Source organism: Fistularia commersonii, chromosome 10 (genome assembly GCF_037954325.1).
Source record: "Fistularia commersonii isolate RoL2024-O1a breed Wild chromosome 10, RoL_Fcom_v1.0, whole genome shotgun sequence".
NCBI classification, from domain to species: Eukaryota; Metazoa; Chordata; class Actinopteri; order Syngnathiformes; family Fistulariidae; genus Fistularia; species Fistularia commersonii.
The window spans coordinates 20104033-20116356 of record NC_141293.1 but is presented as its reverse complement, the minus strand read 5'-3'; the positions used below and the strand labels follow the sequence as shown (position 1 = coordinate 20116356).

The 12324-nt window shown below is 44.6% G+C and overlaps 2 protein-coding genes across 2 annotated transcripts; both read right to left on the bottom strand.

Moving 5' to 3' along the window:
• Nucleotides 1-24: 24 nt before the first annotated feature.
• Nucleotides 25-4526, bottom strand: nme3 (NME/NM23 nucleoside diphosphate kinase 3). The gene is made up of 5 exons (XM_086154312.1): nucleotides 4340-4526; nucleotides 3012-3142; nucleotides 2809-2910; nucleotides 2247-2359; nucleotides 25-1537 (listed from the first exon to the last, which is right to left on the bottom strand). The coding sequence occupies exons 1-5, from the start codon at nucleotides 4383-4385 to the stop codon at nucleotides 1420-1422; spliced, it is 510 nt and encodes a 169-aa protein (XP_086010438.1). The 5' UTR covers nucleotides 4386-4526; the 3' UTR covers nucleotides 25-1419.
• A 2494-nt stretch (nucleotides 4527-7020) lies between these two features.
• Nucleotides 7021-11114, bottom strand: mrps34 (mitochondrial ribosomal protein S34). Its single transcript, XM_086154493.1, has 4 exons — nucleotides 11060-11114; nucleotides 9625-9946; nucleotides 8856-8898; nucleotides 7021-8753 (listed from the first exon to the last, which is right to left on the bottom strand). Exons 2-4 carry the CDS (start codon nucleotides 9940-9942, stop codon nucleotides 8455-8457), a joined length of 660 nt encoding a protein of 219 aa, XP_086010619.1. The 5' UTR covers nucleotides 9943-9946; nucleotides 11060-11114; the 3' UTR covers nucleotides 7021-8454.
• Nucleotides 11115-12324: the final 1210 nt, after the last annotated feature.

Genomic DNA, 12324 nt, shown 5'->3' with positions numbered 1-12324 from the left:
GACAACAATAACAGGAAGTCTCACTCGGAAAGGACTGGATTTATTGATTTCAAGTCCACTTCGGTCATATTTTAGAAAAGCGTGGTTTGAAGCAGAGGGTTTTCACATCAGTGCAGAAGACGCCTGAGATGCTAAAACTAAACTCTCAGAGATTTGTGCTCCTGGAAACTTAGTATTGATCCTATTTTTTAAAAGCTTCCATTGAATTCAAGTATTCCCCTGAGTCAGTTTGTTCAAACTGGACAAATCCTCAATAAACATTCAATCATATTGTTAATATTGGACAACACATTTCCTTATAGAAATTCCACGCCATCATTTTTACATTCATCTACATCCACTGTCAGATAAAAACTAGCAATTTGCTTTCTTTATCGTGTTGAAAACTCTTTACAAATTTAATCCATCCTCTTTTGAAAAATCTTCATCTCTCAATGAATTCACTTGAATGTAAAAAAAAAATGTAAAAATGCAAAACCTTTAAAAATACCAAAATAGGACAAATAATCATCAACGAACCTGAGGATGAATCAAAATTAGTCATCCAATTTTGTCGTGCAAGAAAACTCCCATAAAGTGAGCAAATTAGATGTTAATTATAGAGAGATGGCCAGTAAAGTATCAGGAAAATTAAGAATAAAAAAAAATGTATGATTATTGCAATATCACTAAACTGCATGTCAGATTTGATTCGAATGTGGTGTCAAACAATGATCCAGACCAGTTCAAATGCAGCACACTGGCATACTTCATGGGTCGGTTTTATACCTGATGTGTGATTTCAGCAGAAATTGGAATTATATCTCCAAAGCCAAAGCAAAGCTTCATGAAGCTACGGCCTCCCATCGTTGATGAGATCTTCTATCGGCGGCGGCGGCGGCGTCTGACCCCGACCTCGAACTGAGGCGCCAGCGTGCAGCTGCCGTTCAGAAATACTGAAAATAACTTGCATCATTTAAGTCAATACAAAAGTAAATAAGAATACAAATACAAGCATATCTGTATACATCTTGTCACATAGGTAAACCATTTTCCAACAGGGTCAATAAAGCAACATTCAATGCAGACTTGAGTAGAACGGTTTACCTCCTGCTTCTCTGAGAGCATCATCTTATTGCTTACGCAGCGGCTTGCGTTCGGCCAGAACAAACTGCAGGAACGATAGCTGGCTTAATGCAGTGCAAGTGTTCTTCAAGTTTGAGGAAAGGGAGGCAGCGAGGCGGCGGGGGAACTTCAGGGGAACTTCAAGGTAACTTCAAGGTAACTTCAAGGTAACTTCAAGGTAACTTCAGGGTAACTTCAGGGTAACTTCAGGGTAACTTCAGGGTAACTTCAGGGTAACTTCAGGGTAACTCCGTCTCTTGTTGCTGTGAGGTAAAGCACGCCGGAGCCGCAGGACGGAGGAAGACGAGCCCGGCGTCACTGGTAGATCCAGGGGCGGCCGCTCTGCTCCCAGCATTGGAGCTCGTCCTGCCCGAACCACAGAGACACCTCCCGCTGCGCGCTCTCCACCGAGTCGCTGCCGTGGATCACGTTCCTGCCGCGCACATAAAACCGTAATCCTCGCTTTGCACGGCCAGCAGTAACTCAATGTTCCTCTCGCCGAGAGGTTACATCCTCTTTGCGCCACAAACCAGATAGAACCCGTTGCCCGATAGTTTGACTTCATTAACAGACAAAGGCCGTTCTGTTTACGTCTCCCTGTAACAGTCGGAAGACACTCAACTTAAAATGTCTACGATGACGTTTAGCAGTGCGGGTTAATATGAACAGAATTCCTGCTTTGGTGCGAAAACACATAAACACGGATGAATAGGCCGGGCGTCGTGTAGTTCAACTGACAAATTAATGGCAGATTCCATCTAGCGTGATTTATCACACTTATAATAATAATTTATCCTTTATTAATCCCCGTGGGGAAATAGGTTTTCTGCAATGAAGCCATCCTGGATGAAGCGTGAGCAGGAGGCTGCAGGGGAGCGGCGAGCGCTTCAGTGTATCTCTCAACAACACTAGGAGGAGCCGGGAGTCCAACCGAGAAGGTCGGCTTCCAAAGACAAACACCTCCACGCCCCTTAGAGGGACACACATGGAATCTACTCATTTCATATTCTACTAATTCATAACGCGGAATTACAGTCAGTGAAATCCCACATGAGCTATTGTTGCGGGTCTGCAGTGGAGCTGCACAACTGAGTTCACACACGTTGGACACGTATGGAAGTCAGACGTCCAGGTGAAGTTACCTGCTCGTCTCCACACAGTAATCTCCTCGGATGGTTCCGGGCTGTGAGTCTGCAGGGTTGGTCTCTCCCAGCATCTTGCGAGCAGTTTTTACCACATCCAGGCCTTGCCACACCTGAACACACACACACACACACACACACACACACACACACACACACACACACACACACACACACACACACACACACACACACACACACACACACACACACACACAGTTTCAAAGCAGCATTATCCTCCACTTTACATCTGTGACCTGAATAAAAGCAGTTCTGCCTCATCGCTAAGCAGGCTGAGAAAAGGACAAAGAATATTTCTGACAGTAAAACCGCTTAAGAAATTGGGCCAAAGAATGTTTGAACCAAACAGAACTGAAGATGAAACTGTAAAATATAGAAACTGTAATTGTCATTTAACATTATTTGAATAACAAAATCTGGATACATAATCACTGTTTGGTTATTTACAATCAACACTTTCTGGCTCTATTTCAAACTTGGAAACGTGAACGAAACAGCAAAATGACAAAACAGGACAGAACGATTCAGAGCTTCCTCTCACCATTGCAACCACTGGTCCAGAGCTCATGAAGCTCATCAGACCAGAGAAGAACGGCCTGGTCCTCAGGTCCCGATAGTGTTCCATGAGAAGGTCCTCAGATGCCTGAAACACACACACACACACACACACATATACTTTACTTATTGCTTGTGTCTTTTTCAGCAATCCACTGATGCAGTAGAGATGGCCTGCACCTCACACACCTGTATGAGTTTTAACCCAACCAGTTTGAAGCCTTTCCTCTCAAAGCGTTGCACGACCTCTCCCACCAGCCTCCGCTGCACGCCGTCCGGCTTCACTGCGATGAATGTCCGCTCATTCACACCACTCCAGCCTGCAGGCCAAGGAAACACAGAGAAGGCAACATGTGTGCAAAGAGAGCAGAGGTTACAGTAGATTGAAAGGCGTCGCAAAGTGTGCGGTGACAGCTGGACACGGAGGACAGGGCGGACGCCTCCCCAGGATGGACGGCCTCCACAGGGCTGACGCCTCCCCAGGATGGAAGCCTCCACAAGGCTGACGGCCTCCACAAGGCTGACGGCCTCCACAGGGGTGACGGCCTCCAGCCTCCCCAGGATGGACGGCCTCCCCAGGGCTGACGGCCTCCAGCCTCCCCAGGATGGACGGCCTCCACAGGGCTGACACCAGCCGGTCCAACATGCTCCGTGACAATGATGCTCACATGTTTTCTCCTCAGGAGCTGCTTTCTATCTCGTAACAGCGTGGCAAATCAAGTATCTGACACTTTTTCCCTGTTTATACTCGCACACCAAAAGTACTTCAACGACACAAAGACGTTATGCACATTTTAAAAAGATGACATACAAAAAAGAGACACATATGAAGTTATCTGTGGTTATAACTCCAATAAAATGCTCTTTAAAATGCAATGAAACACTCGCTGCGCCAACACGTCTTTGAGCATCTTTTTCCTGTGACAGCAAAAGCTGAAAGAGTTTAAAACTGAAACGTCGTTTTGATCCGTGTGTTTAATGTCCACACACACACACACCAATTTACACACGTTGGATTCCAAACCTCACAGACGCGTTTAGTGCCGCTCGGTTTATTGTTCTCTTAGGGATCATCTGCAACGTTTGAGAGAAGACGTCAACTAGAGGCTCAGTGGAAGGGAAAGTGGATCTTCACTCCCGTTTATCCAATTTCAGGCAGAAGAGTAGGGATAACGCCTTGGAAATGTGTGTTTGTCCCACATGGTTGTTCTCCACGTTGGATCCTTGAGGTCGGCGAGGCGTCTGGCCCCGGGATCCAGCCGCCGGGATCCAGCCGCCAGACGAGGCTCGGTGCGAAGACAGGAGGCGGCCAGGTCACACGCACAATGCAAAGTGAGGCTGGACACACGCTAAACACACACGGACACAAACTCACGGCTTCTTATCTCGTCTTTTACCGGAACAACGGGACGCGCCGCCAGAGCCGCGCTGGAGAGACGTAGCATGCTAATGCTAAATGCTAAGAGGGTTGCTAACGGCCGTTGAAGCTAACAGACACGAACACGACGAGCACCGACCTGAGCGGAGGAGCTGGGCGAACACGGACAGGAGCAGGCAGATCATTGAGGACCAGGACGACGAGGAAGGACGAGGAGAAGAAGGAGAAGGAGAAGAAGGAGGAGGAGAAGTAGGAGGAGGAGAAGGAGTAGACGGAGGAGAGAGCGGCGCGCCTCCGTCGCCTAGGTGATGTGCCCAGTGCGCGTGCACGCGGCGTGTCCGATCCAAACAGCAACGTATTTATTTATTTCGAAAAGAAATAAAAACAAAAAGTAAACAACATTCTCACGTCGATTCAAAGTAAAGCGATATCAGATGAGAACATTTTCAATCGTCTGGTTTTTAGACTTTACACCCCGTCAGAGGAGGAAGGTTTTATCAACTTTATTTATCCCGAAGGAAATTGTTGTGCCAGAGTTTCAAGTAAAAACATAACAGTAATAGATAATAGTAGGAAGGAGGAAGAATACGAAATACAATGAAATATAAGATAAAATATAAATTGTCTTAACTGTTAACTGTAACTACAAAGATTTGAAGATTCCCTGCGGCTGAGGGAAGAATGTACGCCTTCAAGATCACAATATTTATTTTTTGGATTGAACATCAACAGTATAAACATATAAACATACTGTATGTACAAATAAACATGGCAAGGTTAAATCGACTGTCAATGAAACAACCAGGGATGAGGAAGCAAAGGACAGAAGGACATTCGTTCTGTATGTACTCAGAAGTTAATAGTGACGCCTCCCCAGGAGGCCTGCACCTCACCTTTGTGAGAAATGTTTAATGCTTGACAAAAAAAGAAAGTAGAGGAAAATAATTAAAGAAACAGATAGATAAATAAAATAAGAAATAAATTACTTAATTAAAAAAAAAAAAACTTGCAAGGGGAATATAACATGTATTTAACTTGGTGGTTCTCAAGAAATCTCAGACATCAAACTGTATATTTTTTGGTTTTTGAATTTTCCATAAGTTGTAAGGATCTTTTATATAATTCAAAATAGTTTATAAGGGTTAGGGTTAGGGTAAAATTAGGGGCACATTTTTGTATTCTGTTTTTGTGTATGAAGAACTTGGCCAGGCCTAAAATAACATGGACACATAATTCATCTCTTTTGTTGCTTAAAAGTAAACCAAATGTTATGTCATGTCTTGAGAAAGAAACTAGTGACGATGGAAAATTGTCTTCAACCCATTTTTGAGATTTAGCCCAAGAGCCCTGTACTTTTTCTTATGAGAAAAATCTATGTTCAGTGGTTTCAATGTTTTCTTCACTAAAGGTACAAATATTATCGTCAATATTAAAGCCCTTCAAGATCACGATGTTGTCAGGATTCAGCGGCAAACGGCGACAGGCGCAAACACCGCAACTAAAGGTTTAAAATCTCTTGAACAGCTGGAAGAAGCCCGCAAACACCGCAACTAAAGGTTTAAAATCTCTTTAACAGCTGGAAGAAGCCCGCAAACACCGCAGCTAAGTAGTGACGGGACGATGCCACCTCCAGGAGTGTATGAACACACTGTATTGACACTGTGCTGGTCCCCCAACAGTGACTCCTGCAGTAGTTATAAAATCATTGCAGGTAAAGAAATTCCTTGTTAGTGTGAATGCTAAACTGAGCTGGTATGTAAAATATAGCACATTTGAGTTACAATTTTTAACTTATGTACACATTTTTGTTAACTTAACTGTTAAAACATATGAAGCAAAAGACAAAAAAGGGATTAGTTTATCAATTTTCATTGAGGAACAAAAGTTTTTGGAGCGTCTTTGCTCCAAGGCGATTCCTCCTCTGAGACAGCAGCTCCCCAGCTTTAGAAAAACTCTTTCAGAGCCGGCACTTCACCTAAAATAACATAAAAAGTTAATTTATCTGAAAACAATTCGAACCTCTTACCACGACAGAGTAAAAACCAAGGTGGAGCATTGCATTCACTTGTTCAAAAAATAGACACCCTATCTCATGATTTCGAGATCAGGATCTCGTAATTACGAGATAAAATGAATAAAGCAACTGTAAGGCTCTTTAACTGACTGTCATAAGTGTCTCAGGTCATTCACTTGATAAACTGATAAAGTGAGTGCAATGAGCCACTAAAAAATAGTATATAACAGTAAACAAAGCTCAAAGGAGAATACAAATTCACCTTGTGTGGCGTCACAAGATCAACATTATTCCACACTGGGGAAAACTTCTTAGAACGATCCATAATCACGCAAAACTTCATCCAACAAACCCACGACATGTTGTTACAGTTTGTTTCCTTCTAAACACACTTTGGCGCAGCACATCCAAACGATACGGTTCCTGTATCGGTCACGGGATTCTTTCTTCAAGCAAGACACGCACCGATGCGGGGTTTCACTCCTGAGCTCTCGGCTCAGGGCCGACGCACCAGTGTCACTCGTACCATCAATACACAAATGTTTAAAACTTCTTTTACAGCTGAAGAAGCCCGCAGACGCCGCAGCTAAAGCTTTAAAACTTCTCGTATCATCACGGGAGGGTACAGCAAGAAAATATTAAAATAATAAGCGAAAGCGTTGCATGAGATCAACTCGAATCTACAATGATTTGCTACTTATTCTCATTATATTCCCTATAATAAACGGGGGGAAGGGGGGTCCAAAATGCCAACATTGACCACTTCTGGAAAAGGTGAAGACTTTGACACACAAACACGCAGGACACAATGAATTTGGAAAATGCTGAATGATTGTAATTGCTGAACAGAACATGAATTTGACAGGGCAAAACTATCAACCGAGTTACAAGAACGATAGTGGCAAGGCGGGGTAAGAATCTCTATTATTCCCAGCCGTTTGTGTGTCCAAGTATCTGAATGACACTTTGCTGATATTGGTTTATTGGTGAGAGGATGTGGTGGAAGAACACATGAATAAAGGTGGTCACTTCATATTTAACGACACCCGCAACTTCAGACGTTTTTGTATTTGTATATGTGCAAATGATATTTGTGCATGTTATATGTTGTCCCAAACTAAACCTCTAATGCATATTTTTACTGTAATCCATGTGGAAGTTTAAACATATTGAAATACATGCAAACACACCATAACAGTGAGCTGTAGTTTTGATGAGTGCAACTCTGGGAATGCAGATTTGCTCTTGTCAATGAGAGGCCCAGTGAACGTCGCATGAATAACGTGCACGCTTTTATTCACTGTTTGGAAAAAAAAAATCTACATTTCATAAAACCGGGAATTCATCTACAGCTTGTGCAGACATTTACCAAAGCTCATTAAGAAAGTTGTTAAAATGTGAAGAAATGAAAAATGTAACCATCATTTTCAACACTATTCACATTGACTTACAGTGCGATGCTGCTGTTGGAGTAACAGATTTAGTGAATCCTAGTCTGAGGTGGTCCTCGCTACTCTGGAGGATTAGATGGAGTGCAGCACCACCAATACATCTGGAATAATTGTGATAAGTCACACACTGAAGCATGTGGGAGGATTCATTTCACATTACATTCAGCCTTTGCCAGGGCATCTGTGTCAAATCTGCAGCCATTTCCCTCTCTGGGTAAATAAATGTGTTCAAAGATGATATTGTGATACAAATGTCCACACAGTTTGCAGTGCGGCTGATTTGATGACGCCTTTAACGTATTTGTTTGCTTCTTTTTGTTGGACATAATCTTCAAGAGGTTGGCAGTTGTTGTTTGAGCTGAGTCCTGTTTAGATGTATTGATATGTGCAGTTTGATCTTTTTTCTACCATCTGTCGCACACATTGATGACTTTTGACAATTTGTAGCCGTCCGTCTCCTCAGAAACCTGCAACCGGCTCACAGAAAACCACAGGTGCTTTCAAATCTGCGGATTATCTTGGTCTCGCTGCGACTGCCTCACGCTTCATCAATCAGCAGGAAGTTTGCCCACATTTTGAGAAGATAGCGGAAGGTTTTTTGGTTGGGCTGCACGGGAGAGAATTTTGTGGAGTTGAGGCTTTTTTTTGTAGGATTATACCTGTAGCTTCTGTAATTATTTAACCTTGGGTGTAAGCAGAAACAAACCTATGGGCCATATTGGAGAAGACTTTAATACAAATGAGACATCCTGTACTCGGGTCATGGCGGCAGAGAACTAATGCAAACTGTCACACTGCCGTCCCCTCCGTCTCCTGCTTCCTTTTTTCCTGACTTCTGAAGTAGTCTTTGTTGAGCACAATGTTCCTGTTCAATCGTAGCGCAGGCTCATCCGCCGGCGGCGCCTTCCCCTCCTTCTTGTGGCGGGCCAGCAGCATGGCGCGGAGCAGCGGGGGGTACGGGACCTGGCGTTCGGGCGGCGCCGGAAGAGCCTCAAAATCCTTGAACTGCTGCTCGATGTGTTTGGGGACGAGGCGCCAGTCGTGGTACATTCCCTTCTCCACCTCCTTCACCTCACTCTCTTGTTTGCCTGCAAAGGAAAAGTAAATAAATGACTGACTAATGCAATAACACTATGTTGCATCTCAAAGTTCTGAAATCAAGTGGCAAAAACATAAAGCGCTTATCTTACCTTTGTAGGTGAGAAGCCCCCAGGCTCTGCCGTGATCCATGTTCTACAAGACATTGAAAGCAGGTTGTATTCCACCACCGAGGCACTCGACTTGAAAACACAACAGTCATCTTTCCCTTCTTTGCGGAGCTTTTATCCATCGCTCGTTGCAGCGCGAGATCATTTCTCTAGCATTTCTCGGCTGTTTCACGGTTCACTTTTTGCATTCTGACACAGAAGCACATGGAGTCATAGTTTTGTGATAAGATCGAAAGATTCACTTTGAAAGTGACAAGAGGCAGATATCGAAAACCGTCGAATTTATTCGTAACATTTTGCCACGAGGATTAGTGAGACTTTTGTGTCAATTTGCATGACTTGTATGTACATATATAGACAGGTGTTCCAGAAACCATGTGGCGAGTGAAGAATATAATCCAGATTATGTTTTAAACATTTCATTAAGAAACGATTTTACACGTAACCCCTTCCCCAAAGCAGCATGCATGGCGCAGTGTGCATGGTGCAGTCCACAGCCAGGTCTGGATTATTTTCAATAACGGGCGTGCACTAATAATCACCATCTGCATGCGTGCGCCTCATCGTGGACAGTAACCAGGCGTTCCAAGGAGCAAAATATGTGAATTAACTCATGGGAAATGCAGCCGGACCAGAATTCCTCGGGATCCGGTCCGGACGGCAGAGACGGCGCCGGATGGCCACTCGGCCTTCACGCGAGTCCACGCTCAACAGACACTCCTGGTCTGCGAGTGGACGGGATGGTGCTCACCTCAGAGGTGTAGTCCACCTTGACCTTGGTGATCTGCCAGTAGCTTGGCTCCGTGTGATCCTCCAGCCAGGACTTGCGGGTGAAGAGACGCCCCACGCCGAACATCCTCATCCCGGCCAGCAGGGAGAAGAGGCGGCTCTCTCTGCGGACGTCCTGCCAGGCAAGAACTGGCAGCATCTTCCCCGTGTGAGGCCGCCGCATACTTTCGTAGTCCAGGGCGTACTTCTGAGATTCTCGCGGCCGGTTCTTCAGCTCTCTGTACGCCCGGATCTTGCGGGCCATTTCGGCGATGAGACGAAGTCGCTTCTTCTTCGCCATGGCTCTGTGATGGAAAGCCACACAATCCTGATATACTTATTCTGCATGAGCCGTGCCTGTCCTTTTAAAGCTGCATGTGATGAATCTTGTGACCTTGTGCTTAAAGCATTACAAATAGATACATATATTTGTGTATTTCATAATTTAGACGATTATTCCGTGCGCTCTGTTGGTCAGGTAACGCCTGCTTTCATTCTGTAGGCCAGTTCTCCATCTTTTCCAAGTGCACGACACTAACATCTTGATCCCGAGCCGTGTTTGGGCGCACGTTTGTTTTATGACGGATAAAGGGATAAAAAACCCAATCCTTTATGAGGAACATTTATTCACATCGTCAGATGTGATAAGAAAACACAGAAAGGGGGTTTTAGTCACAAAAACGACTGAAACTCTAGCAGGTGAGTTCCAGCAGTTTGTCTCCACCAGGCCTGCAAGCACCTGAACTTCTTGGCGGGATGAAATAAATATCACGGAAACCTGAAAGAGCTAAACTCCTCTGTAATATTATTATTTTAACATCTTTAATGGACTCGTCTGATGACATTTCTGTTTTCCCATTCATCAAATCATTAGTTGTGTCCTGCCTGCATCTGGGTCTGTCACGACCCGTGTAACATAAGATAATATAATGCGTGAAATATAATGGAATAAAAACAATCAGCTGAAATATAACGGAATAAAAACAGTCAGATAAAATATAACGGAATAACAACAATCAGCTGAAATATAAATGGAATAAAAACAATCAGCCACTGTTTTCCGGATCTGACTGCTCAGCTTTTCCCGTTGAGTCTCATCACATCATTGGACTGCCTTCGCTTCCCCTCTTGTTAGGACAAGAAATAACCACACAGGAATACTTCGTACTATTATATGACACGCGTTTCCATTGTTGGTTAGGGTTAGACATATTGTTGATTTTCGCTAAATAAATGAATGAAACAACGTTGCGTTTGTATTAGTGACATGATTCAAGAGACATGAAAACATGTGGCTTTCTGTAAGCTAGCTGGCTACACTACAAAATATATTCGTAAATCTATAATAAGTGCATCCATATTCTTCTAGTGGCACGTAAAGATTTGAAATGTTTTGAAATGTGTGAAGGTTGAAATACCTGCTAAAGACAGCGGGCAACTCAGCCGACCTCCGCGGGCACGCAGCTTCCGGTCCGCCGCTTCCGTGTTCCGTGTTGAAACCGCTCCAAACTTTAGTTCCGGGGAACATAAGTTCCGCTGGGAAGTTTGTTTTGTTTTAGCTTTTATGGCTAAACAAAGGTTGTCTGTGTATATATAGGACTGTCTCGGAAAATTAGAATATTGTGATAAAGTTCTTTATCTTCTGTAATGCAATTAAAAAAACAAAAATTACTTTTTCATGATTTTCTAATATTTTGAGATAGGATTTTTTGAGTGTTCTTAAGATGTAAGCCATAATCAGCAATGTTAATATCGGTTTTGTCAACCCACGATGGCTGTAGGAGGAGAAGAAACGGATTTTGTTGCTAATATACTGTTAAAGCCGTTTTCTTTTTGAAGAAAAGCTGGACATAGAACTCAAACCGTGTTTTGTTACTGGACCTCTGTGCCGGTCATGGACCGTCCAGAACCAACACCATGTTCAGACATCAAGGTGTGCCAGATGCACATGGACACGTCTTGGGCTGAGGTTCCACGATCAACTTTGTGGTCAACTTCCCCCTCTGCTGGAGGAGGAAGTTGAAACTCTTTCTGACTGGGGACTCTGTCGGACGTTCCCAACAGAGCCTAACAATATGTTTGGCTCGGCCAGGTCTGACCAGCGTCCTCCCCCACCGTCGGCGCCAGCTCACCGCCAGGCGGTGATCCGTTGACAGCGCCGCCCCTCTCTTCACCCGAGTGTCCAGGACAGGCGGCCTCATTTCCAATAACACAACCACAAAGTTGATCGTCGGACCACGGCCCAAGACATGTCCATGTGCACATGTGCATCTGGCACATCTTGATGTCTGAACATGGCGTTGGTTCTGGACAGTCCATGACCAGCACAGAAGTCCAGTAGCAAAACACGGCTCGGGTTAGATCGGGGCGACTGTTCCTGCCAATCCTGCCTTCCCAGGTCTCGCTGTCTCTGCCGACCCAAGAATGCCCCTAGTAAGACCAAGGAGTCCCCAACACGAGTGCTCTCGCAGCCCCTCTAGGGACCCCAAAAAGGTTGGGTAGTCTGAGCTGCTGTCGGGTACATTGGCACACACAACGGTCAGAAAGCAGTCCAGCAACCAGAAGGTTGAGGGAGGCTACCCTCTCGTCCACTGAGCTGAACCCCAACATGCGGGCGTCGAGTCAGGAGGGCAATCAATATGCCCACACCTGCTCTGCGCCTTCCACCGGGGGGCAAATCCCG

Bases quoted from the DNA above. Each gene is read 5' to 3' on its own strand.
- nme3 (XM_086154312.1), bottom strand. From the start codon at position 4,385: ATGATCTGCCTGCTCCTGTCCGTGTTCGCCCAGCTCCTCCGCTCAG. The intron at 3,143-4,339 runs GTCGGTGCTCGT...CTTGGCCTGCAG, and splicing joins CGCCCAGCTCCTCCGCTCAG to GCTGGAGTGGTGTGAATGAG. The intron at 2,360-2,808 runs GTGAGAGGAAGC...GTGTGTGTTCAG, and splicing joins CTGGACCAGTGGTTGCAATG to GTGTGGCAAGGCCTGGATGT.
- mrps34 (XM_086154493.1), bottom strand. From the start codon at position 9,942: ATGGCGAAGAAGAAGCGACTTCGTCTCATCGCCGAAATGGCCCGCAAG. The intron at 8,899-9,624 runs GTGAGCACCATC...AATGTCTTGTAG, and splicing joins AGGTGGACTACACCTCTGAG to AACATGGATCACGGCAGAGC. The intron at 8,754-8,855 runs GTAAGATAAGCG...TTTCCTTTGCAG, and splicing joins GGGGCTTCTCACCTACAAAG to GCAAACAAGAGAGTGAGGTG.